Source organism: Molossus molossus, unplaced genomic scaffold, assembly GCF_014108415.1.
Source record: "Molossus molossus isolate mMolMol1 unplaced genomic scaffold, mMolMol1.p scaffold_m16_p_5, whole genome shotgun sequence".
Lineage (NCBI taxonomy): Eukaryota > Metazoa > Chordata > Mammalia > Chiroptera > Molossidae > Molossus > Molossus molossus.
In genome coordinates, this window is record NW_023425388.1 from 27053426 (window position 1) to 27079437 (window position 26012).

The 26012-nt window shown below is 40.0% G+C and overlaps 1 protein-coding gene across 1 annotated transcript in view; it reads right to left on the reverse strand.

The window, feature by feature from the left end:
* VEPH1 (ventricular zone expressed PH domain containing 1) overlaps positions 1 to 26012 on the reverse strand; it is a 229245-nt gene that overhangs the window by 188736 nt on the left and 14497 nt on the right. Inside the window, exon 3 of the mRNA XM_036242764.1 lies at positions 6955 to 7170. Within this exon, the coding sequence (XP_036098657.1) occupies positions 6955 to 7170 (216 nt within the window). The remainder of the gene's footprint in view (positions 1 to 6954; positions 7171 to 26012) is intronic.

Consider the following 26012-nt stretch of genomic DNA (forward strand, 5'->3'; position numbering starts at 1 on the left):
GTCCCTGGGATGGCAGGTCAAAGCCTTCACAGAAACACAATCAAACAATACTTCTCAGAGCTTTCCTACAATGAACTGCAGGCCCACGTCTACTTTATCCACTCTGAGTCCTTCGCCAAGGACATCTTGCAGCTAGAGGTACACGTTTTCCATTAGAGGTTACGTCTCCAAGCACATTTACCTGTAACTTTCTGAGAAACCATAGACAGTGACATTGGAAAATACAACTCAGGTGTTTCCAACTAATTGTGAACATAGACAAGCACAGTGAAAGGTCCCTGGAAATCAGTATTCCCAATGTTTTTGTACCTCGGACATGAACTAACACTTGCCAGCAACAATGAAATAACAGGCGTCTTAGCCAATTTGATCATATTCCTTTTATCACAATTCTAGATGTTTTTGAGAGAAATAGTGGGCAGCTATTAAAGTCTTTAAAGTGTGGTTCCATGGGAAATGCATAACCCCCCCCTAAAAATATATAATGTCATTATTTAAAAATACACACACACACACACACACACACACATTTTAGCACACTAAATTTGTCTGTTTTTCTCCCACATAGGTCATCTAGAAATCTCTCAAATAGCAGGAGAAGTGAAACATTAGGCAAAGAGCAAGTAGTTTGTATAAACACTGAGGAATTGGAACCAAAGGCTCACAGTCTCCGAACAGTGTCCAGACAGTTCCTAGTGTATCAAGAAGCCAGGGGCAGTGCTGACAGCAAACAGATATTAGTGAGGAGCTGGGAGGTCAAGATAAGGCTGGACAGACACACGCCCTAGCATCTGACAGGTACTATACAACCTCCTTCTGATGGCTGAGCTTTGCTCTCAAGTGAAGTAAAAGGAGTTGCTAATGCAACAGATCTCGGGCCCATGAAATTGTTTTGTCACTAGGATTCTTTGGATCACAGGAATGCTAATGGCACCCATGCCAAGAAAGGCTCGTACAAATAAACCACTTTAGCAGCAGCTGTTAATGCCAGAGCCTGTGATAGATCTTGCCCCTCAGTGCAGACGTGAGCATGTTGGTATGTGTATCATCTTACATGCAACTCAGTGCCCAGTACTCAGGGAACAAATTCAGTGAAGCACAGGGTAGAAATAAAGACGTGTTCATGGAGACAGTTATATCTAGTTGGAGAAGTAAAACAAGGGGACTTTGTTCTACAGATGCCAAGAATTATATTTCTTAACTAGATTAGCACCAATTTGAGCTTTTGGTGGAGATTTTCCTTTTGAAAATGTACTTTGGGAACATTTCCCAGTGTTTTAAAATTGAAAAGAATAAAGCTAAGTAGAAGAGATATTTATCTGAGGTGATAGCAACTAAAGAGCTCTTTGGCCTTGAATTCAAGTAAGAGCCGTAAAAGAGTAGTCTCAAGAAATAGTAAACATCATTTGTTGCAATAGTTATTTTATGGTTATTCATCCGGCTTCATTGATTAGATAATCAAGCCAAATTTGGATTTACATATGAATGCTTGGCTCTTAGTAGCATGGCTGTATGTATAATCTATATGGTACATACTCCTAAGTTTTCCCAGTATATTTTCTGACATGTAATAAGAGACTGGGTCTCAGGAACCTGGGAAGGTGTCCCGGTCTCCTTTCATTTTATGCCACTGTCTCGTGTGGCATTAACTGAGAAATAAGTACTTTAGCCCACTCTGGAAGAAGGGTCGTTAGTGTGGAAGCCAGAAAACAGTCACATCCCTTAAACTATTTGTTTGTTCACTCACACATTCATTCATTCAATAAATCTTATTTTGAGCACTGGTTGTGTGCCATTCACTTGTTTTAGGTGCTGAGATTATGTTAATGGATGAAACAGAGCTTATATTTTGGGGAGGGGGAGATAGGCAATGAATAATGGCTATAACAAATAATTAAGTTAACCGCCTCTTAGAAAGTGTTGAGTGCTATTTTAGAGTCTTCTGTGGATGATGCTAATGATGGTACCAGAGTCAATACTCATGCAGCACTTTCTGTGTCCTAAAGATTTTATGTCTGTTTTTAAAATGTTTATTCACTTAATTTGCACAACTAACTTATGAGGCACCTGCTCTTGTCACTTGCATTTTACACATGACAAAAATGAAGGTACAAGAAGATTAATGTGCTCAAGATTGCACTGCAAATAATGAGAGAGCTGGGTTGCCCATTGAGTAAATTTCTAAACCAACATAACCAGTTCTGCCTCTAAGAGTTGCATTAAAAATGCTCTCAAACTGTCTAAAGCACTGTGTATGCAATGCCAATCAGGGACAGATTTTGAATCTTCATACATCAACTGAGGAAGAAGAAATAAGAAAATTGAAGTGTGGAGTCAAAGGGAATGGACAGTGGGGTCCTTCTAAAAGAGGAAAAACAGATACTTTCTGATTTTCCAACAGTAGATTTTGGGATTATATTTATACCCCCATCCAGATAACCCCCTTGGGCAATCTTTCTCTTCATAGGAGTCATCAACAGTATAAGCAAAGACGAGAGAGAGATGAGATGCAGAGCTAGTCTGAGAAGAGCTCTGAGAAGTGATTTGGCTGTAGAAGAGTCGGTAACTGCTCTAGAATTTCATTCTAGCACATCAGATATGTCCCTGATTACAACCACATTGAGGAGCATTTTAATTTTTTTCAACCCTCTCCAGGTTTGGATTTATCCTCAAATCTAATGTGCCATGTAGACGGTATCTTCCCCTTCATGAATTTTCCAGGGACAAAGAAATAGACATTGGCCAACTCCATATAAAAACCTGGTCCTAGGAAACTGTGGTTTGAAATAGGTACTTCTGGATAGTGGTTAGACCACTCAGGGAGATTGCTTTTATAATAAAAGATATTCTTCATGAGCCACAAGTTTGTTATACCCATTTTACTGTTGGCAGAACAGAGCCTTAGAGAGATAGAATAAATTACCTCTCATTTATGTAAGACCAAGTTCATCTGACTCTAAGGCCTTCAAGGTCTAAAGTTCTTTGCTATTCTACCTCTCAGCATCTCCTGGGAATCAGAATTTGAAACTGAAAGGTGATCTGCTTCATTATTTGTTTTTTAGATGACAGTTTGAGAGACTTGTCTAAGGACTCAGCATGAGATGGTAAAAGCATATCATCCAAGGCAAGAGATAGCAGAACCAGAAGTACAGGTTGCACAACAGTACTGATTTTATATTGGGGAATGTTGAGGTGAATTCTGAAATTGTATATCATTTTAATGTTAATGTGGCAAATTCATAAATGTAATGACCAAGAAAAGAAAGGATTCAATACAGGGGTGGGCAACAGTAAGGTTACAGTTGTGAACACATGACACAGAGTTTATTCTTGTATTATTATTTATTAATTATTGTATTATTTATTTGTACAACTGTAAACCTACTTTTGCCCACCCCATAGAATTACTCATTAAAAGAGGAATAAAAATAGTCCCTTGGGGTAGGTTAGAGTATAGGTTGCAAAAGGGAATTTTGAGGAAAATAAGACTTTGTTTTTGTGTAAGTGAACACATTTAAGTTTGCAATAACAGTAAAATGGCCAGAAAAAAAGGCATCGAGTGTAGTGGCCAAGGGCATGGAAAGAACTGGTGAGCCCTTGCCTGACGCCGGGATTGGTTATCTGGGGAGATGGCTGAATGGAGAGGAAATTACTCTTCTTTTGTTGTTGTGCAAGCTAAAAATGCTAAAGCTTCTTTTGAAAGATCTACTCTTATATTTTACTGAAACACCAGAACAGAGTATGAGTCATTTGGATTTAAACATGGTTCCCACAGGAACCCAAATTACAAGTAGGACAAAAATGATCTTTTCGGTATTTACTGCAGGCCAAATAGTTCTCCTTAAAATCTGATGAACACGAAATGCCCGTGCTGCAACCTCAGCCTTGGTTCCTGGGGCTGCCTTTCTGGGATCACAACCCCAGGAGTGGCCTGGACCAATCACTGAGCTTTGCTGAAAGGCAAGTTTGCGGTTAGGGCTTCCGCCCTCCATTAGAAAGCTGTCTGCCTCCTTGGAGAGCACACTACGGACACCCTGTACCCACGCCGGCTCTCTAGGCTGGTGTCCCTGTCCCTCTCAGCCGAGAGGCCTATCCCTTTGGCCTTCTTTCTCTCCCCCGAAAAAATATCAGTGCTTTCCTTGGGGCCCTACTCTCAACAATCTTCCAAACTAATTTGCACTGAGTCACTGAGTCATTGACCAGCTGTAAGTTTAGCATTTCTCTTTCTCAAAAGCATTTGCTTCCTTCTTTCCCACCCCACCCCCAACTTGCAAGTAGGAGACATGACCCCTTACCCAGCAGGAAACACCCCTTGGTTTTAGAATTTAGGGCATTTGGAAGGGCAGCCTGCTCTTCGGACCTTGGTCGTATTTCACAAATCTGGGCTTCTGCACAAGCTTTTTTTCCTGCTTGGAATGTCCGCTCGCTCCACCTTTCTTATTTGGTGAAATTCCTGCTTATTGTCCATAACCCTTTCCCAAAGTGATCTCCATGCAGAAAATCTTCCTGACTCTCTGGAACTGGCTACCGCAGGAGCCATTACCCATGTGACACTGCTGAGCACCTGAAAGGTGAGTAAAGTAAAACATACTAACACACACACACCAGATTTATAAAACTTAGTATAAAAAAAGTAAAATATCTCATTAATTTTCATATTGATTACATGCTAGAATAATAATATTTTGGACGTATTGAGTTAAGGAAAACATCAAATCAATTTCATGTGTTTCTTTGTACTTCTTTTTAATGTGGCCACTAGAAAATTTCCAGTGATATCCGTGGCTCGTATTTGCGGCCTGTGTTGTTTCTGTTGGGTGACGCTGTTCTAGCATCTAGACCCATGGTTTTGAAATGACAGTGGGAGCTGAAGAGTGCAGCTGATTTGTGAGTTTCTGCCCAAAAGTCTGTGAGTGGCACTTTGGAGTAAATTAACCTGTTTCTGATGTATGCCAACAATATAGTCAAGATAACCAATGAAGAACAGATATATTCGGTCTTTGTTGTTATATCCAAGTAGCATTATTCTCTCATTAATTTTGTTGACATCTCCATTTTCTCCCCTCCCACCCCTAACCCTAAGGGTGAAAACCAAAACAAAGCAGAAAAACCAGAGTGATAGTGTGTCCAGTTGACCAGCCCCTGGACTGAATATGAAATAGGCTCCAGTTAAGCATAGACAACTGGAAGAAAAAGTTAAAGAAGAAGAAATAAAACTAGTATTAGCTGCCGCACACAGTGCTAGATGCTTTAACATAACAAGAATTTCCTGAACTGTGTTTAGTGAAACCATAGTTCTGAGGACTATTTATATGTGATATGTTGGGGGTGGGGTGGGGGCGTTGTCATCATGATTAACTAGTTAATATTAATAAAGGAAAAAAAGCAAAGGGAAGTCAGACATTGTAAGCGTGGTCACCTGGGAAGCTTCACCGGGAAGCTATAGCTTCACACAGCATTGTTCCTCCAAGGGGATTAACACCCCTCCCTTCCCCCACCCAGTACTGGATTTTGGGGGGATAAGAGGGAAATAGAAAAAAAAAAAGAGGGGAAACAGGCACATGTGCAGTAGAAACCAGATGATGTAACAGAACTGAGGTGGTGCAGGGGAGGGGCTTGCCCGTCAGTCTAGCCTGGGGAACGGTGGACTGGCTAGGGCGTGGACCCCATCAGAAGCCTAAAAACTCTTGGAAAGTTAATTGGTTGGTTTGAAGCAGCTCCTGGTTAAAAATCCCCAAAGAGTTCCCTCTCTTGTTTTCTCTTGCTCGTGACCCACACTTGACCTTGCACTCACCTGTTCACTCTCCATAGCCTGTGGCCTTAGCAGCCACATAGTCTATGGTCACGCAAAGCCCACAGGCAGGATGTTGGACTGGACTGGACTTTAACAAGGAGCAGAAACTACGGACAGTGGCCTTTATTCTGGCCCTGCTGAAGACAAAATTGGACTTCTTCCATGATGACATGGACAGAGATGGGACTTTGGAGGGGCAACCCCTTAATTTTACATCATCAACAAAGCTTTCCATGAAACGCCATGGGGGCCTGAAATTAATTTCCTTTGGCATACCAAGAACACCACTTCCATCAATAATGGGGAGAAAGGTTCATGGTCAAATTAGAGTGGAAAATGCCACACTAAACAGTTAACCAGGTTTCTTCATTGTAGGACTTTCCAGAGACTTTAATATAGTATGAAGCATGTGGTAGTCAAAAGGGAAATAACAAATTCAGTGTTTACCAACTTATTTGATCACAGAATCCTTTTTTGAGAAATTCCTATCAACATCACTGGTTGGTAAGATTTGTCACAGACAATGTTGCTTCATCTGCGTTTTACAGGGAGGAAACTGTGGCTTAGGAAGTTAAGTGTCTTGCCCAACATTGCAATCTTATATAGTTGTTCTGTGGTGGAGCCAAAATTCCAAATTGAGGTTTATGCCAGAGGAAAGAATTTAGACATGATCAAAACAGGCAAACATTATTATGGAGAATTCACAATACATGTAGAAATACACTTCAACGTGACTGAGTTCATTCTTTCCACATATTCCAAGCTCATTGCCCCCCAGTTCAGACTCCACTCCCTCTTTGGTCTTCTTGGATGAAAAGGTCTTCTTTTCTGCATTTTTCCAATATTCCTCATTTAAGTCTTGGCACACATTGCTGTATTAATAGCTTTTTATATGTATGTATCTTATCTGTCCAAACAAATTAGCGCTTGCTGTGGTTTTCCTTTGAACGCCTCACAGTACACCTTGCATATAGCAGGGGTTGATAGAACCTTGTTGGTTTATTAATGACCAGCCTGTCTGGCTTAGCTATAGATGGTTTGTGGTACCTTTTTACAGTATCCAAACACTACAGAACATTGGCTGTTGGTTCAGAGACATCACATGTTCACCTACACTGCCAAGCCAGTATCAGATAACGTGATGTAGAACACCGACATACCTGTAAAATGCAGCTCATGATGTCGGAGGCGATTTTTGCATGGGGAGTGTCTTCGTCTTTCCCCGAGGGTCTCAGGTTGCGCTCCAAGCAGGAGTCCCAGAGCCCCACGAGGGCCTCCGCGTGCTTCTCGATGGACTCCGTCTCCCTGATGGCTGTTGTGATTCTTGTGATGCAGATTTCGACCACTGCCTGGTCATTGTTATTGGTGTGGTAATCCTATTTGGAAGAAGACCTTTAAGTTAAATAATACTCTGGAAAGTCATCCTTCAAAGGCCCGACAAAATACAAACTGAGTCATTTAGCACATGGGAGCCACACTGTGTGCTCCGGGGTGAGGTTGTAAAGCCCAACACGCACAGGGCCTTCTTCTTTCCAGACGGGAATCTTGAGAAAGAGGCAGAGTTGGACACGGGCTCTGATGGAGCAGGTCCATGTCTCACAGACTCAGGCGGGGAGCAGTGAGAGTCAGGGGAGCTTACTGATTCGGTTACAAATGGTTTTAATTTTCAGGCTATTTCAGGCTGCTTCTAAGTCCATTCTGTTGTGCTCTGACATTTCAGTAACTTTTGTGAAATGTTTCAAGTTACCTTCCAACTTCTCCTCATGAGCTTTCTCTCTCTACGCACTAGAACACATCATTCCATCTTTCTTTTTCAATTCAAATAGCTGTAAATCCATTTCAATGTTTCCCAACCCAATTTCCCTCTGTTGCTCTATTTTAATTCTCCCTCAAACACTTAATCATCTTTATTGAGACATGGTATGACCCTTCAAAACATCTAAACGTGAAAAATAGGCCCACTGCCTTAACTTGGAAATCGGTCCGCCTGTGAACTCCACGTGGTGGCCCTACACCAGCATTGCCCTCAGAAAGGACATGATGGGGCTTCTGTCCCTCTGCAAGTCCCAGCTCTAACAACCTCTTTATGCTGTTGTAACTAATGCTGCTGTAACCATCTCACGCACAAAGCTCTCTCTCTTTTTTAATATAAAGACTATATGTACATAGTTGTAGGTTTTAGAGAGAGAGAGGGAAAGGAGGAAAAGAGAGAGAAACATTGATTTGTTGTTCCACTTATTTTATGCATTTATTGGTTGATTCTTATATGTGCCCTGACTGGGGATTGAACCCACAACCTTGGCACATTGGGACGATGCTCTAACCAAGTGAGCGACCCAGCCAGAATGAAGTCCTCTCCACACTGTAGATTACTTCGAGCCTAGATTCTCCAGAAGTGGACATTTCTGAGGCAAAGGACAGGAATATTTTTAGGGCTCGCATTACATTCTGCCGAATTATTTTTCAGAAATGTCTTACTGGTTTATACGCCCATCAGCTGGGTGAGAACACGCTCAGCCTATTGTGTCTTTGCAAAAGCAAAGTCTTTTTAAGTTTTGCTAATGTGATCAGTGAAAAACAGTACGTCATTGCTGTTTTACTTAGAATTTCCTTGATCAGAAGGGAGATTCAGTATTTTGTCATGTTTGTTGGCCATTTGTATTTCCTCTTTTGGGAATTGCCCACTGTATCCTATGTCTATTTTTCCTTAGATGACTTCGTTTTTTGTGGTCGTCCCTTGCTGCAGTATCTTTTCCTATTAAGGACATTAAGTCAACCTTTGGCATATTGTTTATGCATGTGTCTCCATGGTTCAGTATTTTTAGATTTATTTTTATTTTGCTATTTATTGACATGCTAAGTTTTTAGGTCATCAAATCTGTCCATCTTTTGGGATTTTACTGATTTTCCTTTTCTAAATTGGAAATTTACATTGTTTAAATTATTATTGTTTTGAAAATGAAATTCATGCACATGGTACAAAAATTCAAAAGATACAAGGAAGAAGTTCACAGTGAAAGGTTAGTCTCCCTCTCATCCCAGTTCCCTTGCACAAGGGAAACCCTCCAGACATATGCAAATGTTTATTTCTAAATGCCTTTCTTTCTCAGTAACTCCTATAGCAGCTTTTCTTTTCACTTCAAGTTTTCCTTATCAAAGATTCAATAAAATTTCACCACCATTCTTTCTAGATTAAAAAATATGTCAAAACATTTCACATTTGGTATTTTAGAAATTAATCTCTTAACTATTCACTTAACTTTTAAATCTATCTGATATTTATGGATCTAAGTAAATATGTGCATTGTATCCTGAACAGCTAATCCAATTCTCCCACCACTATTTACTGAATAATTCACTTCTTAGTCATTGTTTTCTATACATCAGGTATAGAAAGGCTGTCATTTCTTTTTACTTGTTCCATTTCTCAATTCTTTTACAATATTAATTTAGCCATTTTCTTCATCTAAGCTTCACAAATTTTTAAGTATTTACTGGTGTATATTATGTATTGTTGTTGCTGTTTGCAATATCTTTGTTTTTTCCTCATTAGAACTTATAGTTATTGCTGATTAAGACAACCTACAATTAGGTTATTTATTTATTTTTTTTGTACCCACATATTTTGCTCCATTCTTCCTAATTTTGATAATTTTTCAGATCATTTTCATGGGTTTTCTGGAAATGTTTCTGTATTATATCTATGCATTATATATTCCTCATGACTTATTGTGTCAGTACAATTTCCTAAACTATTTCACGTAAAAGTGATAAGAGCAAAGATACTGGTTTAGTTTCTGGACTTAGTTCCTTATATTTGATGTAAAATTTTATGGTCGAAAGCAAGAAAATACTATAAATGTTTTATATTATATAGGTGAATCGCTTTCTATTTTCAGATTTTATATAGTTGTTTTAATTTTTTTAAATGCCCTCTTGCCCTGGCCAGTTTGGTTCAGCAGTTGGAGCATCAGCCCACGAACCAGTGAGTCTTGGGGTCAATTCTGGTCAAAGGCACGTACCTCGGTTGCAGATTTGATCCCTGGACCTGGCTGGGGTCATGCAGGAGGTGACCAATTGATATGTCTTTTACATCAGTGTTTCTCTCTCTCTCCCTCCCTCCTTTCCACTCTAACTAAAAATCAATGGAAAAAATATCCTCAGGTGAGGATTAACAACAAAAAAGCTCCAAAATTCATAAAGCAATCTTGTCAAAATTACAAGGAGAAATTGACAAATCTAATATTACAGTGGGAAATTCTAAAACATCTCTTAGTAATTGACATTTCAAGCAAACATAAATCTATTGAGGATATAGTAAATTTGACCAATAAAATTAACAAAAATTAAAAAGAAATCAAGATTCTTAATGTCCTCTACCCAATAATTAGGGAATATATATTCCTCTTGAGCATATATGAAACATCTAAAGAGGTAGTAGCTTATGGTGACTAGGAACAATTTCTGAAGCCAAACTCTCTGGGCTTGATTCTTGGCTCTTTACTTACTAGCTATAAAATCTTGGACAAGTTAAATTGTGCCTCAGTTTTCTCATCTATAAAATAGGGATAATATTAGTATCTTTACTGTAACAGCTTATTAAAAAAAATAAATATATTAACATGTGATAAGCTCTTAGAATAGCTCCTGGCACATCGTGAAGCTACATAAGTATTAGCTAGTATTACTTACTTAGATGAGCCTTAAACTATGTTACAAAGCAAGTCTCGACCACTTCCAAATAACCAGTATCATTCTCTGACTACAACACAGTAAAATTTTAACTTAACCAAAAAAAGATTATAAAAATTCTTTGAGAAAATAAAACACAAACTTTTAAATCACTTATGGGTCAAAGAGGAAATCACAATCAAAATAAGAAAATATTTAGAATTCATAATGAAAATACTATATTTTATTTTATTTTATTTTTGTTTATTTATTTTTATTATTATTTATTTTATTTTATTTTATTTTTGTTACACATGTTTCTCCTTTTTTACCCCATTGATACCTTCCTCCCCATACCCCCCACCCTGTCCCCGGCTTTGTTATCCATATCCATTGGTTATGTGTATGAAAATACTATATGTTTAAAACTTGTGGAGTTAAGCTAAATGGTCTTATGCTTATACTTATGGTATTAAATGGTTTTATTAGAAAATAAGAAAGTAAAAAAAAAAATCAATATGCTAATCATGCAACTGAAGGAATTAGAAAAAGAATACAAAATATAACTGGAGAAAGAACAAAGAGGAAAATAGCAAATATTAATAGTAAATATTAAATAAAGAAATTAATGAGATTAAAAAAGTCCCATGAAGATGATCAATAAACTAAAAGCTTTTTTAAAAAGGCAAAGTTCTAATATATTGAAGAAAGAAAATGTTAGTAAAAAAGATTTAAATACAGATGCAGCAGAGCACGAGAAATAAGAATAATACAAATAATTATATGCCAATAAATTTGAAAACTCAGATAAAACATACAAATCCTAGAAAATACTTTTTAACAAAAGTGACTAAAGCAACCTCCTCCCAATTTTCTTCAAAAATTAATCAGTTCAATTTTATTTAAATAAATTGAATCAGTAGTTTAAAAATCTACTTAAACAAACCCCAAACAAGGCAAATCTCATGGTACTCAGAGGGTTTTACAACTTTCTATGAAATCAAGGAATAGATCATCAAAATCATGTAAAACTCTTGTAGATAATAAAAATATGGAAACATTTCCCAATTCATTTTATAAAACTAGTATGTATAATCTGATACCAAGCCAGGTAAAGACAGTGGAAGGAAGGACAATCATAGGCTAAACTCATAGTTCCAAAACTCCTTTAAAAATAGCAAACCAAGGAGAAAAAAATGGCAGCGGAGTGAATGGAGCTACACAGACCATCTTCCAGGACCAAACTGGATTTACAAAGGAAATAAAGACAAATCGTCAGGAAGGAGCAACCGAAAGGCAGCCTGGAGGACCACATAACCAGGGACACTGACTCAATCCCGGTAGGCTTGCGAGGACGCGAGAGGGGGCCGGGAGCCCACCGTCTGCAGCGGCCTGGGCTGCGACCAGCGAACTCGGCTGGGACCAGGGGGCTCGGTGGGAAGCTGCTGCCAACTCGGCTGCGTGCTAAGCCCTCGGCTGGTGCTGCACAGACTCGGCTGGGACCAGAGGACTTGGCGGGAAGCTGCTGCCGCCTCAGCTGCGACTGCGGCTAAGTCCTGCGAACTCCACTGAGGGCTACGCCCTCGGCTGGTGCCGCAGACTCAGCCGCCCTTAGCTGGGAGCAGCCATTGGGTTAAAAGTCCCAGGCAGCTCCACGATGAAGAGTCTGGACAGAGGCTATATTTACAGCAGCCACTCACCTTGGGCTTCGGCAGAGGGAAGGCAGACTGGACTGGAACTGTGTGGGGACAAGCAAGATTTGGAGGGTGCTCAGAGCTTTTGCTGAGAGCAGCCACTCAGGACTGTGGTCATTTTACTCCTTCCCAGGGCCCTGGGGAGAGGCAACAGCCCCTCCCTCGGAGATTCAGCCCCACCTGGCGGCCATTGAAATGCTAATTGAGGCCCATTTACAACCAGCATCTGCCCTACCCACAGGAAATCCTCTTACACTGAGCACCTGAGGGAGTTTTTCAGGCAACTCGGAAACCAAGGTTCTTCAGGTGACCTCTACTAATAGCCCCCAGGCAAAAAAAAGCTAGAGGAAAGTTAAGACTTGACAGTGGTGTTTAAAGTGGGTCCTTCCTGCCTCATCCAAACCCAGGAGAGGAAGCCACAAACAGCAGAACACCAACACCCACAGGTAAAATTTGGCAGACTCCAAAGCCCACTGTGATAGCCAAAATGGTGAAAAACAGAAACAAAAGCCAAATAAAAGAACAAGAGACCTCTACCAAAGATGAGATAAATGAGGTACAGTTAAGCAAGTTAACAGAACTAGAATTCAGAGCCATGATCTTGAGGAAGCTCAACAGCATGTGTAAGAACATGAGCACCATGAGTAAAGGCATAGAAATGTTGAAAATCAACCAGGTGGAAATTAAAAACCACCAAGAAGAAATGAAGAATGACATATCAGAAATGAAAAACACATTGGAAGGTCTAAAAAGCAGAGTAGAGGAAGTTGAGGACCAGATCGGTGAATTAGAAGACAGGGTAGAAAAAATCAACCAATCAAGGGAGAAAAATGGCGGCGAAGTGAATGGAGGGACCCAGACCGTCTCCCAAGACCAAACTGGATTTACAATGAAAACAAAGGCAAACCGTCAGGAAAGGGCAGCCGAAGGACACCTTGGAGGACCACTTAACCAGAAACACCCACTCAGTCCTGGTAGGCTTGCGAGGACGGGAGAGGGGACCGAGAGCCCAGGGTCCGCAGCGGCCTGGGCAGGGGCCAGGGAACTAGAGGGCAAGTTAACGCTACCGTCTTTCTTCCCACCGTGCACGGCCCTGGGAACTCTGTAGCCGGCTGGGCTAGGCTCTCTGCTGAAGCCACAGACTCCTGGCCCCCAGGGAACTGGGCGGGACCAGGGAACTCGGAGGGACCGGGGAACTAGGCGGAAAGTTAATTCTACTGCCTCCCCTCCCGCCGTGCAAGGCCCTGTAGCCGCTGAAGCCGCACAGACTCCTGGCCCCCAGGGAACCCGGCGGGACCGGGAAACGCGGAGGAAAATTAATTCTACCGCCTCCCTCCCCGCCGTGCACGGCCCTGGAAACCCTGTAGCCGCTGAAGCCGCACAGACTCGCAGACCCCAGGCAACTCGGTGGGACCGGGGAACGCGGCGGAAAGTTAATTCTACCGCCTCCCTCCCCGCCGTGCACGGCCCTGGAAACCCTGTAGCCGCTGAAGCCGCACAGACTCGCAGACCCCAGGGAACTCGGTGGGACCGGGGAACGCGGCGGAAAATTAATTCTACCGCCTCCCTCCCCGCCGTGCAGGGCCCTGGAAACCCTGTAGCCACTGAAGCCGCACAGACTCGCAGACCCCAGGCAACTCGGTGGGACCGGGGAACGCGGTGGAAAGTTAATTCTACCGCCTCCCTCCCCGCCGTGCACGGCCCTGGAAACTCTGTAGCCGCTGAAGCCGCACAGACTCCCAGACCCCAGGCAACTCGGTGGGACCGGGGAACGCGGCGGAAAGTTCATTCTACCGCCTCCCTCCCCGCCGTGCACGGTCCTGGAAACTCTGTAGCCGCTGAAGCCACAGACTCGCAGACCCCAGGGAACTCGGCGGGACCGGGGAACGTGGCGGAAAGTTCATTCTACCGCCTCCCTCCCCGCCTTGCAGGGCCCTGGAACCTCTGTAGCCACTGAAGCCCCACAGACTCACGGCCCCCAGGGAACTGGGCGGAACCAGGGAACTCGGCGGGAAATTATTCCCACCGCCTCCCTTGCCACCCTGCATGGGTCCTCCTAACGCTATAGCCTGCTAAACTCTCCGCTGGAGCCACACAGACTCCCGGAGAACAGGGGACTTGGCGGGATTAAAGTGGGTCCTCCCTGGTGCATCCAAACCCAGGAGAGGGAGCCACAAACAGCAAAACACCAACACCCACTGGGAAAACTTGGCAGACTCCAAAGCCCACTGTGATAACGAAAATGGTGAGAAACAGAAACAAAAGCCAAATGAAAGATCAAGAGACCTCTACAGAAGATGAAATAAATGAGGTGCAGTTAAGCAAGTTAACAGAACTAGAATTTAGAGCTATGATGTTGCGGAAGCTCAACAGCATGTGTAAGGACATGAGCAACATTAGTAAAAACATAGAAATGTTGAAAATAAACCATCTGGAAATGAAAAACCAACAGGAAGAAATGAAGAATGACATATCAGAAATGAAAAACACACTGGAAGGTCTAAAAAGCAGAGTAGGGGAAGCTGAGGACCGGATCAGTGAATTAGAAGACAGGCTAGAAGAAATCAACCAATCAGAAAACCAAAAGAAAAAAAGATTAAAAAACAAGAAGAGAGCTTAAGAGAATTGTGGGACAACTGGAAACGTAATAATACTCGTATCATAGGAGTCCCTGAAGAAGAAGAAAGTAAGCGAGGGCTAGAGAATATATTCAAAGAAATAGTGACAGAAAACTTCCCTAATTTGGTGAAGGAAGAAGGCATTCAAGTTCAAGAAGCTCAGAGAGCCCCAAGTAAGAAGAACCCAAACAGGCCCACACCAAGACACATAGTAATCAAACTGCCAAAAATTCAAGACAAAGAGAGAATCCTAAAAGCAGCAAGAGATAAGCAACAGGTTACCTACAAAGGAACCCCCATAAGGCTCTCAGCTGACTTCTCACAAGAAACATTACAGGCTCGAGGGAATGGCATGAAGTAATCAAGGTCATGAAAAACAAGGATCTGAATCCAAGACTACTCTACCCAGCAAGGCTATCGTTCAAAATAGAAGGTCAAATAAAGAGCTTCCCAGACAAAATAAGGCTAAGGGAGTACATTAGCACCAAACCAGCACTGCAAGAAATGTTAAAAGGACTGCTGTAATTACCAGGAGAAATGGGAAGAAAAATAGAACTGCACTAAACAAAAATGGCAATAAATAAGTACATATCAATAACCACCTTAAATGTAAATGGACTGAATGCTCCCATAAAAAGACACAGAGTAGCTGACTGGATAAGAAAGCAAGACTCATCTATATGCTGTTTACAAGAAACCCACCTCACAACAAAAGACTCACATAGATTGAAAGTGAAGGGATGGAAAAAAATCTTTCAAGCAAATGGAAAAGAAAAAAAAGCTGGGGTAGCAATACTGATATCTGATAAAATAGACTTCAGATTAAAGGCCATAACTAGAGACAAAGAAGCCCACTACATAATATTGAAATGATCTATCCAACAGGAAGATATAACCTTGATAAACATATATGCACCCAATATAGGAGCACCAACATATATTAAAAATCTTCTGGAGGACTTCAAAGGAGAAATCGATAGCAATACAATCATAACAGGGGACTTCAACACCCCGCTCACATCACTGGATAGATCCTCTAGACAAAAAATTAGCAAGGAAACAGAGACTCTAAATGAAGCACTAGACCAAATGGATTTAATAGACATCTACAGAGAACTACACCCCAAAACTACAGAATTTACATTCTTCTCAAGTGCACATGGAACATTCTCAAAGATAGACCACATGTTAGGGCACAAACTAAGTCTCTACAAGTTCAAGAAGATTGAAATTATAACAAGCATCTTCTCAGACCACAATGGTATGAAACTAGAAATCAATTGCAAGAAGAACATACAAAGACATTTTAACACATGGAAGCTAAATAGAATGTTATTAAACAATGAATGGGTCACCGAGGAAATCAAGGAAGAAATAAAAAACTTCCTGGAAACCAATGAAAATGAGGACACAACAATACAAAATCTATGGGATGCAGCAAAAGCAGTTCTGAGAGGGAAGTTTATAGCACTACAGGCCTACCTCAAAAAAGAAGAAAAATCTCTAATAGACTACCTAACCTCACAACTTAAAGAACTAGAGAGTAAACAAAAAGAAAACCCCAGAGCAAGTAGAAGAAAAGAAATAGTAAGGATCAGAGCAGAAATAAACGACATAGAGACCAAAAAAACAATCCAGAGGATCAATAAAACAAAGAGCTGGTTTTTCGAAAAGATAAACAAGATTGATGGACCCTTAGCTAGACTCACCAAGAAACAAAGAGAGAGAACCCAAATACATAAAATCAGAAATGAAACAGGAGAGATAACAACTGACCCCACAGAAATACAAAAGATCGTTAACAACTACTATGAAAAATTATACGGCAACAAATTCGAAAATCTAAGCGAAATGGACAAATTTTTAGAAACACATAGTCTCCCAAAATTGGATCAGATAGAGATTGAAAACTTGAACAGACCAATAACAACAGAAGAAAATGAAGATGTAATCAAGACTCTTCCAGCAAACAAAAGCCCAGGCCCAGATGGCTTCACAGGGGAGTTTTACCGAACATTCAAAGAAGAACTAATACCCATTCTCCTCAAACTATTTAAAAAAATTCAAGAAGAAGGAAGACTTCCAAACTCGTTTTATGAATCCAGCATAACTCTAATTCCAAAACCAGAAAAAGACACAACAAAGAAAGAAAACTACAGGCCAATATCCCTGATGAACATAGATGCCAAAATCCTGAACAAAATACTAGCAAATCGAATCCAGCAATACACCAGAAAAATTATCCACCATGACCAGGTGGGATTCATCCCAGGGATGCAACAGGGATGCAAGGCTGGTACAATATTCGCAAATCCATAAATGTGATACACCACATAAATAAATTGAAGAATAAAAACCACATGATCATATCAATAGATGCTGAAAAAGCCTTTGACAAAATCCAGCATCCATTTCTGATAAAAACGCTCAGCAGTGTGGGAATTGAGGGATCATACCTAGACATAATAAAGGCCATATATGAAAGACCTACAGCCAACATCATACTCAATGGGCAAAAACTAAAAGCATTTCCCTTAAGAACAGGAACAAGGCAAGGATGCCCACTTTCGCCACTCCTATTTAACATAGTACTGGAAGTCTTAGCCACAGCAATCAGACAGGAAGAAAAAATAAAAGGGATCCAAAATGGAAAGGAGGAAGTGAAATTGTCATTATTTGCAGATGACATGATACTGTACACAGAAAATCCCAAAGACTCCACCAAAAGCTTACTAGACTTAATAAATGAATTTGGCAAAGTAGCAGGATACAAAATTAACGTCAAGAAATCGATGGCATTCTTATACACCAATGATGAACTCACAGAAAGAGAAACTAGACAAACAATCCCATTTACCATTGCGGCAAAAAAATTAAGACACCTAGGAATAAACTTAACCAAAGAGATAAAGGACCTATTCGCAGAAAACTACAGGTCTTTGAAAAAAGAAATAGAGCAAGATGTAAAAAAGTGGAAGAACATACCCTGTTCATGGATAGGGAGAATTAACATCATTAAAATGTCCATATTACCCAAAGCAATCTATAGATTCAACGCAATCCCCATCAAAATACCAACGGCATACTTCAAAGAATTAGAACAATTACTTCAAAAGTTCATATGGAACCAAAAAAGGCCTCGAATAGCCACAGCAATCTTGAAAAAGAAGAACAAAGTTGGAGGGATCACAATACCAGATTTCAGGTTATACTACAAAGCCACCATAATCAAAACAGCCTGGTACTGGCACAAAAACAGGTATATAGACCAGTGGAACAGAATAGAGAACCCAGAAATGGACCCTAGGCAATATGCACAATTAATATTTGACAAAGGTGGCAAGAGCATACAGTGGAGTAAGGACAGCCTCTTTAATAAATGGTGCTGGGAAAATTGGACAGCTACTTGCCGAAAAATGAAACTAGACCATCAACTTACACCCTACACCAAAATAAACTCAAAATGGATAAAAGACTTAAATGTAACTCATGAATCCATAAAAATCCTAGAGGAGACTGTGGGCAACAAAATCTCAGACATCATACGCAGCAGAATTTTTACTGACACATCACCTAAGGCAATAGAAACAAAGGAGAAAATGAACACATGGGACTACATCAAACTCAAAAGCTTCTGCACAGCGAAAGATACAATCATCAAAACGGAAAGGCTACCCACTGTATGGGAGAGCATAATTGCCAATGATATATCAGATAAGGGGTTAATTTCCAATACATATAGAGTGCTCATACAACTCCACAAAAGGAAGACAAAGAATCCAATTAAAAAATGGGCAGAGGAACTAAATAGACACCTCTCCAAACAGGACATACAAATGGCTAAGAGACATATGAAGAAATGTTCATCATCACTAATCATCAGAGAGATGCAAATCAAAACAACAATGAGGTATCACCTCACACCTGTCAGAATGGCTGCCATCAACAAATCATCACACAACAAGTGTTGGCGAGGGTGTGGAGAAAAGGGGACTCTAGTACACTGTTGGTGGGAATGCAGACTGGTGCAGCCACTATGGAAAACAATATGGTGTCACCTCAAAAAATTAAAAATTGAACTCCCATTTGACCCAGTGATCCCACTTCTAGGAATATACCCTAAGAAGCCTGAAACACCAATCAGAAAGAATATATGTACCCCCATGTTTGTAGCAGCACTATTTACAATCGCTAAGATCTGGAAACAGCCCAAGTGCCCATCAGTAGACGAATGGATTAAAAAGCTGTGGTACATATACACAATGGAGTACTACGCAGCGGTAAGAAAGAAAGATCTCTTATCCTCTGAGACTACATGGAGGGACCTGGAAAGTATCATCCTAAGTGAAACAAGCCAAGCAGAGAAAGACAAATTTCATATGATCTCACTGATTTCTGGAATATAATGAACATAACAGTTTGAGGACAATCCCCTAAGGAGTGGGGAGCTGAGAGAGGGATGAACAACAGACTTTATATGCATGTAGGCATGAGCAGTGGACATGGACAACAATCGGGGAAAGGGGCAGGGAGAGAAGGGGGAGGGGGGAATCACTGGGGGAAAAAAGGAGAATCATTTGTAAAAAAATTAATCAATAAAAAAAAAAAAAGAAAAAATCAACCAATCAGAAAACCAAAAGGAAAAAACGATGAAAAAACAGGAAGACAGCTTAAGAGAACTGTGGGACAACTGGAAACGTAATAATATTCACATCATAGGAGTCCCCGAAGAAGAAGAAAATGAGCAAGGGTTAGAGAATATATTCAAAGAAATAGTGACAGAAAACTTTCCTAATTTGGTGAAGGAAGAAGGCATTCAAGTTCAAGAAGCACAGAGAACCTCAAGTAAGAAGAACCCAAACAGACACACACCAAGACACATAGTAATCAAACTGCCAAAAATTAAAGACAAAGAGAGAATCCTAAAGGCAGCAAGAGATAAGCAACAGGTTACCTACAAAGGAAACCCCATAAGGCTCTCAGCTGGCTTCTCACAAGAAACACTACAGGCCAGAAGAGAATGGCATGAAGTAATCAAAGTCATGAAAAACAAGGATCTGAATCCAAGACTACTCTACCCAGCAAGGCTATCATTCAAAATGGAAGGTCAAATAAAGAGCTTTCCAGACAAAAAAAAAAAAAAACAAAGGCTAAGGGAATACATTAGCACCAAACCAGCACTGCAAGAAATGTTAAAAGAACTGCTGTAATTAGCAGGAGAAATGGGAAGAAAAATAGAACCACACTAAACAAAAATGGCAATAAATAAGGACATATCAATAATCACCTTAAATGTAAATAGATGGAATACTCCTATAAAAAGACACAGAGTAGCTGACTGGATAAGAAAGCATGACTCATCTATATGTTGTTTACAAGAGACCCACCTCACAACAAAAGACTCACGTAGATTGAAAGTGAAGGCATGGAAAAAACTCTTCCAAGCAAACGGAAAAAAAAAAAAGCTGGGGTAGCAATACTCATATCTGTTAAAATAGACTTCAAAATGAAGGCCATAACTACAGACAAAGAGGCCACTACATAATATTGAAAGGATCTATCCAACAGGAAGATATAACCTTGATAAACATATATGCACCCAATATAGGAGCACCAACATATATTAAAAATCTTCTGGAGGATTTCAAAGGAGAAATTAATAGCAATACAATCATAGCAGGGAACTTCAACACCCTGCTGACATCACTGGATAGATCCTCTAGACAAAAAATTAGCAAGGAAACAGAGACTCTAAATGATGCACTAGATCAAATGGATTTAATAGACATCTACAGAGAATTACACCCCAAAACTACAGAATTCACATTCTTCTCAAGTGCACATGGGACATTCTCAAAGATAGACCACATGTTAGGGCACAAACTAAGTCTCTACAAGTTCAAGAAGACTGAAATCATATCAAGCATCTTCTCAGATCACAAAGGCATGAAACTAGAAATCAATTGGAAGAGGAACATACAAAGTCATTTGAACACATGGAAGCTAAATAGCATGTTATTAAATAATGAATGGGTCACCAAGGATATCAAGGAAGAAATCAAAAACTTCCTGGAAACCAATGAAAATAAAGACACAACAACACAAAATCTATGGGATGCAGCAAAAGCTGTTCTGAGAGGGAAGCTCATAGCACTACAGGACTACCTCAAAAAACAAGAAAAATCTCTAATAGACTATCTAGGGTGGCAAGAGCATACAGTGGAGTAAGGACAGCCTCTTTAATAAATGGTGCTGGGAAAATTGGACAGCTACATGCAGAAAAATAAAACTAGACCATCAACTTACACCCTACACAAGAATAAACTCTAAATGGATAAAAGACTTAAATGTGACTCATGAATCCATAAAAATCCTAGAAGAAACTGTAGGCAACAAAATTTCAGATATCATACGCAGCAGAATTTTCACTGATACATCACCTAAGGCAAGAGAAACAAAGGAGAAAATGAACACATGGGACTACATCAAACTCAAAAGCTTCTGCACAGCGAAAGATACAATCATCAAAACGAAAAGGCTACCCACTGTATGGGAGAGCATAATTGCCAATGATATATCAGATAAGGGGTTAATTTCCAATATATATAGAGTGCTCATACAACTCAACAAAAAGAAGACAAAGAACCCAATTAAAAAATGGGCAGAGGAACTAAATACACACCTCTCCAAACAGGACATACAAATGGCTAAGAGACGTATGAAGAAATGCTCATCATCACTAATCATCAGAGAGATGCAAATTAAAACAACAATGAGGTATCACCTCACACCTGTCAGAATGGCCGCCATCAACAAATCATCACACAACAAGTGTTGGCGAGGGTGTGGAGAAAAGGGGACTCTAGTACACTGCTGTGGGGAATGCAGACTGGTGTAGCCACTGTAGAAAACAATATGGTGTCACCTCAAAAAATTAAAAATTGAACTCCCATTTGACCCAGTGATCCCACTTCTAGGAATATACCCTAAGAAGCCTGAAACACCAATCAGAAAGAATATATGTACCCCCATGTTTGTAGCAGCACTATTTACAATAGCTGAGATCTGGAAACAGCCCAAGTGTCCATCAGTAGACGAATGGATAAAAAAGCAGTGGTACATATACACAATGGAGTACTGTGCACCTGTAAGAAAGAAAGATCTCTTATCCTTTGAGACTACATGGAGGGACCTGGAGAGTATCATCCTGAGTAAGGCAAGCCAAACAGAGAAGGACAAGTATCATATGCTCACTTATTTGTGGAACATAATGAACATAACAATCTGAGGAATGGGGTAGTCCCAGGGACGTGGAGGTGGGGTACAGACTGACAATCCCCAGAAGAGTGGGGACAGATAAACCACAGACCTTATATGCATGTATGCATGAACAGTGGACATGGACAACAAACTGGGGACAGGGTGGGGAGGGAGCAGGAGGGGGAATCAGTGGGGGAAAAAAGAGAAACATCTGTAACAAAAGTTAATTAATAAAAGAGAAAAAAAATAGCAAGCCAAATCAGGAAATGTATTAAAATAAATGTCAAATTTTATTTTATTTCAGGAATGCAATAATGTTTTTATATTTTAAAAATCTATTACTGCTATTCACCGCATTAGCCAATTTAAAGGGAAAAAATATTATCTCTAAAGAGCAGAAAAAGTAGTTGATAAAATTAAATAATTCTTTAAGACAACAAAAAACAGGAATAGAAGAGAATCTCCTTAGTCTGATAAAAGGTATTAACTAAAAGGCTGGGGCAAACATCATAGTTACATTGAAAAGTTAAAAAAAACTTTCTTTAAAAAATGAGAAAATGATTTCTGCTATCCCCGGCCTATTCAACATTGTTCTGGAGTGACAGGACAATGAGACAGAGATAGCAAATAAAAGGCAGAAAAGTTAGAAAGAGAGAAATGAACCCATCATTATTTTAAGATAGTGATTATATATAATACATAAATAATTCCAAAGAATGTGTTTCCCTCATCTTAAAAAAAAATTCTTTCTTGACTCCCTAATGCTGTCTAATTACCACCCCATTTCTCTGCTCCTCTTTTTAAGGAAATAAGTTGTCACTACTCATTCTTTTCAAATCTTTTTCTCTCCTTCTATCTTTAACTTCAATCCAACTTTCCCCCCTACCTGCACAAGGATACTGCTTTTGTCAAGTCACATGACCTCCATGTGCCTGAATTAAAAGTCATTCTCTTTTTTTTTTAATCCTCACCCGAGGACATTTTTTTCCATTTTTCTGTTCAGATAGAGTGGGAGGGAGAGTGAGGAAGAGAGAGAGAGAGAGAGAGAAACATCGATGTGAAAGGGACACATTGAGTGGCTGCCACCTGCATGACCACCCAGGTGGACAAACTGCAACTGAGGTACATGCCCTTAGCGGGAACCAATTTCAGGTCTCTCTGGACTGCAGGCCAATGCTCTAACTGCTGAGCCAAACATCTTTTTAAAAAAATTTCTTTTCTTTATTAATTTTAAAGAGAGAAGAAGGAAGAAGGAGAGAGAGAGAGAGAAAAAAAAATTGATACAAGAGAACATGGATTGGCTGCCTCTTGCATGCCCCCCACTGGGGATCTGGCCCACAACCTGGGCATGTACCCTGACTGGGAATTGAACCGGTGACCTCTTGGTGCAGGGGTGGATGCTCAACCACTGAGCCACATTGGCAGGGCTCAAAGGTCATTCTCAATCCTCATCTCACTAGACCTATCACTCTAGCCTTGATATAGTTTCTTTGCTTGGCTTTCAGGACATCATGCTCTTCAAACTTTCTTCCTCTTTCTCTAGGCTTTCTCTCAGCTCTTTACTGCTCCTTCATCATCTCTGTGAATTCTAAGAACTGGGTTCAGTATTTGGGTTTTCTTATTTTCTTTCTATACTCATTTCCTTGATGATCTTATTCAGTCTCAAGGCTGATCAGTTCCAAAATGATAATGTCCAGCCCAGACTCCTGTCATCACCTCCAGACTCCTATATCCAATTATCTACATGGCATCTCCACTCAGACATCTGATAGCCATACTTTACATGCCTACAACATAACCCTTTTTTAAAAATCCTCACTTGATATTTTCCCATTGATTTTCGGATAGAGTGGTTAGGAGGGAGGGAAGGAGAGAGAAAAACACCGATGTGAGAGAGATACATCGATTGGTTGCCTCCTACATGACCTCAACCAGGCCAGGGATCAAACTGCAACTGAGGTACATCCTCTTGACTGGAATTGAACCCAAGACTCTTTAGTTGGCAGACCAACACTCTAACAGCTGAGCCAAACCAGCCAGGGCTACAACATAACTCTTGATTCCTTCATACCTTCCTCCTTTAATCTGTTCCTCCCTCAGTCTACCCCATCTTAATGACAACTTCATCATTCTAGTTTTTCAGGTCAAAAATCTTAGAAATTCATGCTCGCTCTCTCTCTCTCATCCACAACAATAACTTCTGTTGGTTCCACCTTTATAAATATATCCAGAATCTGAACCCTTCTCACCACCTCCATTGCTCCATGATGGTCAATCTCTACAATTTTAATCTGGATTATTGCAGATTATAACTGGCATCCATAATTCCACATTTGCCTTTCCACGGACTCTTCTCAAAAAAAGAAAAAGGAAGTCAGGTGTCTTACTTCTCTGGCCAGAGGTCTCCGGTGGCTGCCCAAGGCCTATGTGATCCAGCCTCCGCTTCCCTTCTGTCCCGTTGTCCTGGGACCTCCCAGTGTGCTCCCTGTGCTACAGGCACATTGGCCTCCCAAACACACGGGGCTGCCTCAACTTCAGACTCTGCACTAGATGTTTCTTTTACTTGAAATGATTTCCTCCAGGTATCCACAGGTATTGCTCCCTCATCTCCTTCAAGTTTTGCTTAAATGTCAACTTCTCAGTACGTCCTACCATCTCTGCCTCACTTAAAAATTCAAACTTCTAATCCCTTGTCCTTCTCTGCTTTATTTTCCTACATAGCACTTACTTATTCTCTTCTAATACACTAGATGTTTTCCTTATTTTTGTTTATTTTGTTTCATCTAATTAAGTGGATGATGGCAAACATTATTATAATTTTTCGGTCTAGTTTGCCCTGTATCCTTAGCATCCAGGCCAGGGTCTGCAACATTGTCGGTACCTAATGTATTGTTGGATAAACGGAAAAATTATAGTCAAATTATTAGGGTAAATAAGAGAGTTGAATGAGTCTATTGGATAAAGGGCCATTACACAAATGTCACTTTTGTTATAATAACCTTAAAAAATAGTTGTGAAATACAGTTTTTTAAAAGGATGCCATTTATAACCTCAGTTAAAAATACAAACTACTTATAAATTGAAAAAAGATGTGTAAGACTCTTAAGATCCCTAAGAAAAAAATTATAAAACTTTATTGAAATATATTTAATAAAAGCTAAATAAATGAATAGATATACAAGATCTACCGATAAGAGGGCTGTATCATAAAGATGTTCATCTTTTTCAAATTAATCTATAGACATAATGAAATTCCAATCAAGATACTGACAGAATTATTCATAAAACTTGAGAAGCTTAATACAAAATTGTTAAAGAACAAAACAAATCAAAGCAATTTTAAAGAAGGAATTAGGAGTACTTGTTCCACTAGATATCAATACTTATCATGATAAAGGTGAAATGCAACCTACACTTGGAGTAAGAGATGCATAAATGACAAAGGATTTGTATAAGAATATACAAAAAAACTCCTTCAAATTAATAAGAAAATATATATATTTTAAAATATCAATAGAAAAGTGAAAAGAAAAACCAAACCCAACCATAAACAACTCCTTTAATGAGAAGGAAAGCCAAATGGCCAATAGCAAATGAACTTCTTTTCAAAATAGTCAGCCCCTTAGTAAATGAGGGGATCGCAACTTTTAATTACAATCAGATACTATTTCACTTAATATGACAAAAACTTTCAAAATCTAATCAAAGCAAGCATTGATGAGGTAAGGCCACTTCTTGTTCATGGTTGATGCGTAAATTGGTACAACTACATTGGAGAGCAATTTGGTAGCATTTCAGAACGTCGAAAACATACAAAACCCCTAAACTGGTTGTTTCATTCCGAGTTGTGTACACTAGGAATACTAGCGTATTTGCCAAAACTGCTAATTTATAAGAATGTTCACTGACGCTCTTTTTGAATAGTCAATGTCCATCAGGCAAAGAATGGATAAACAAACTGTGGCACAGTGATGC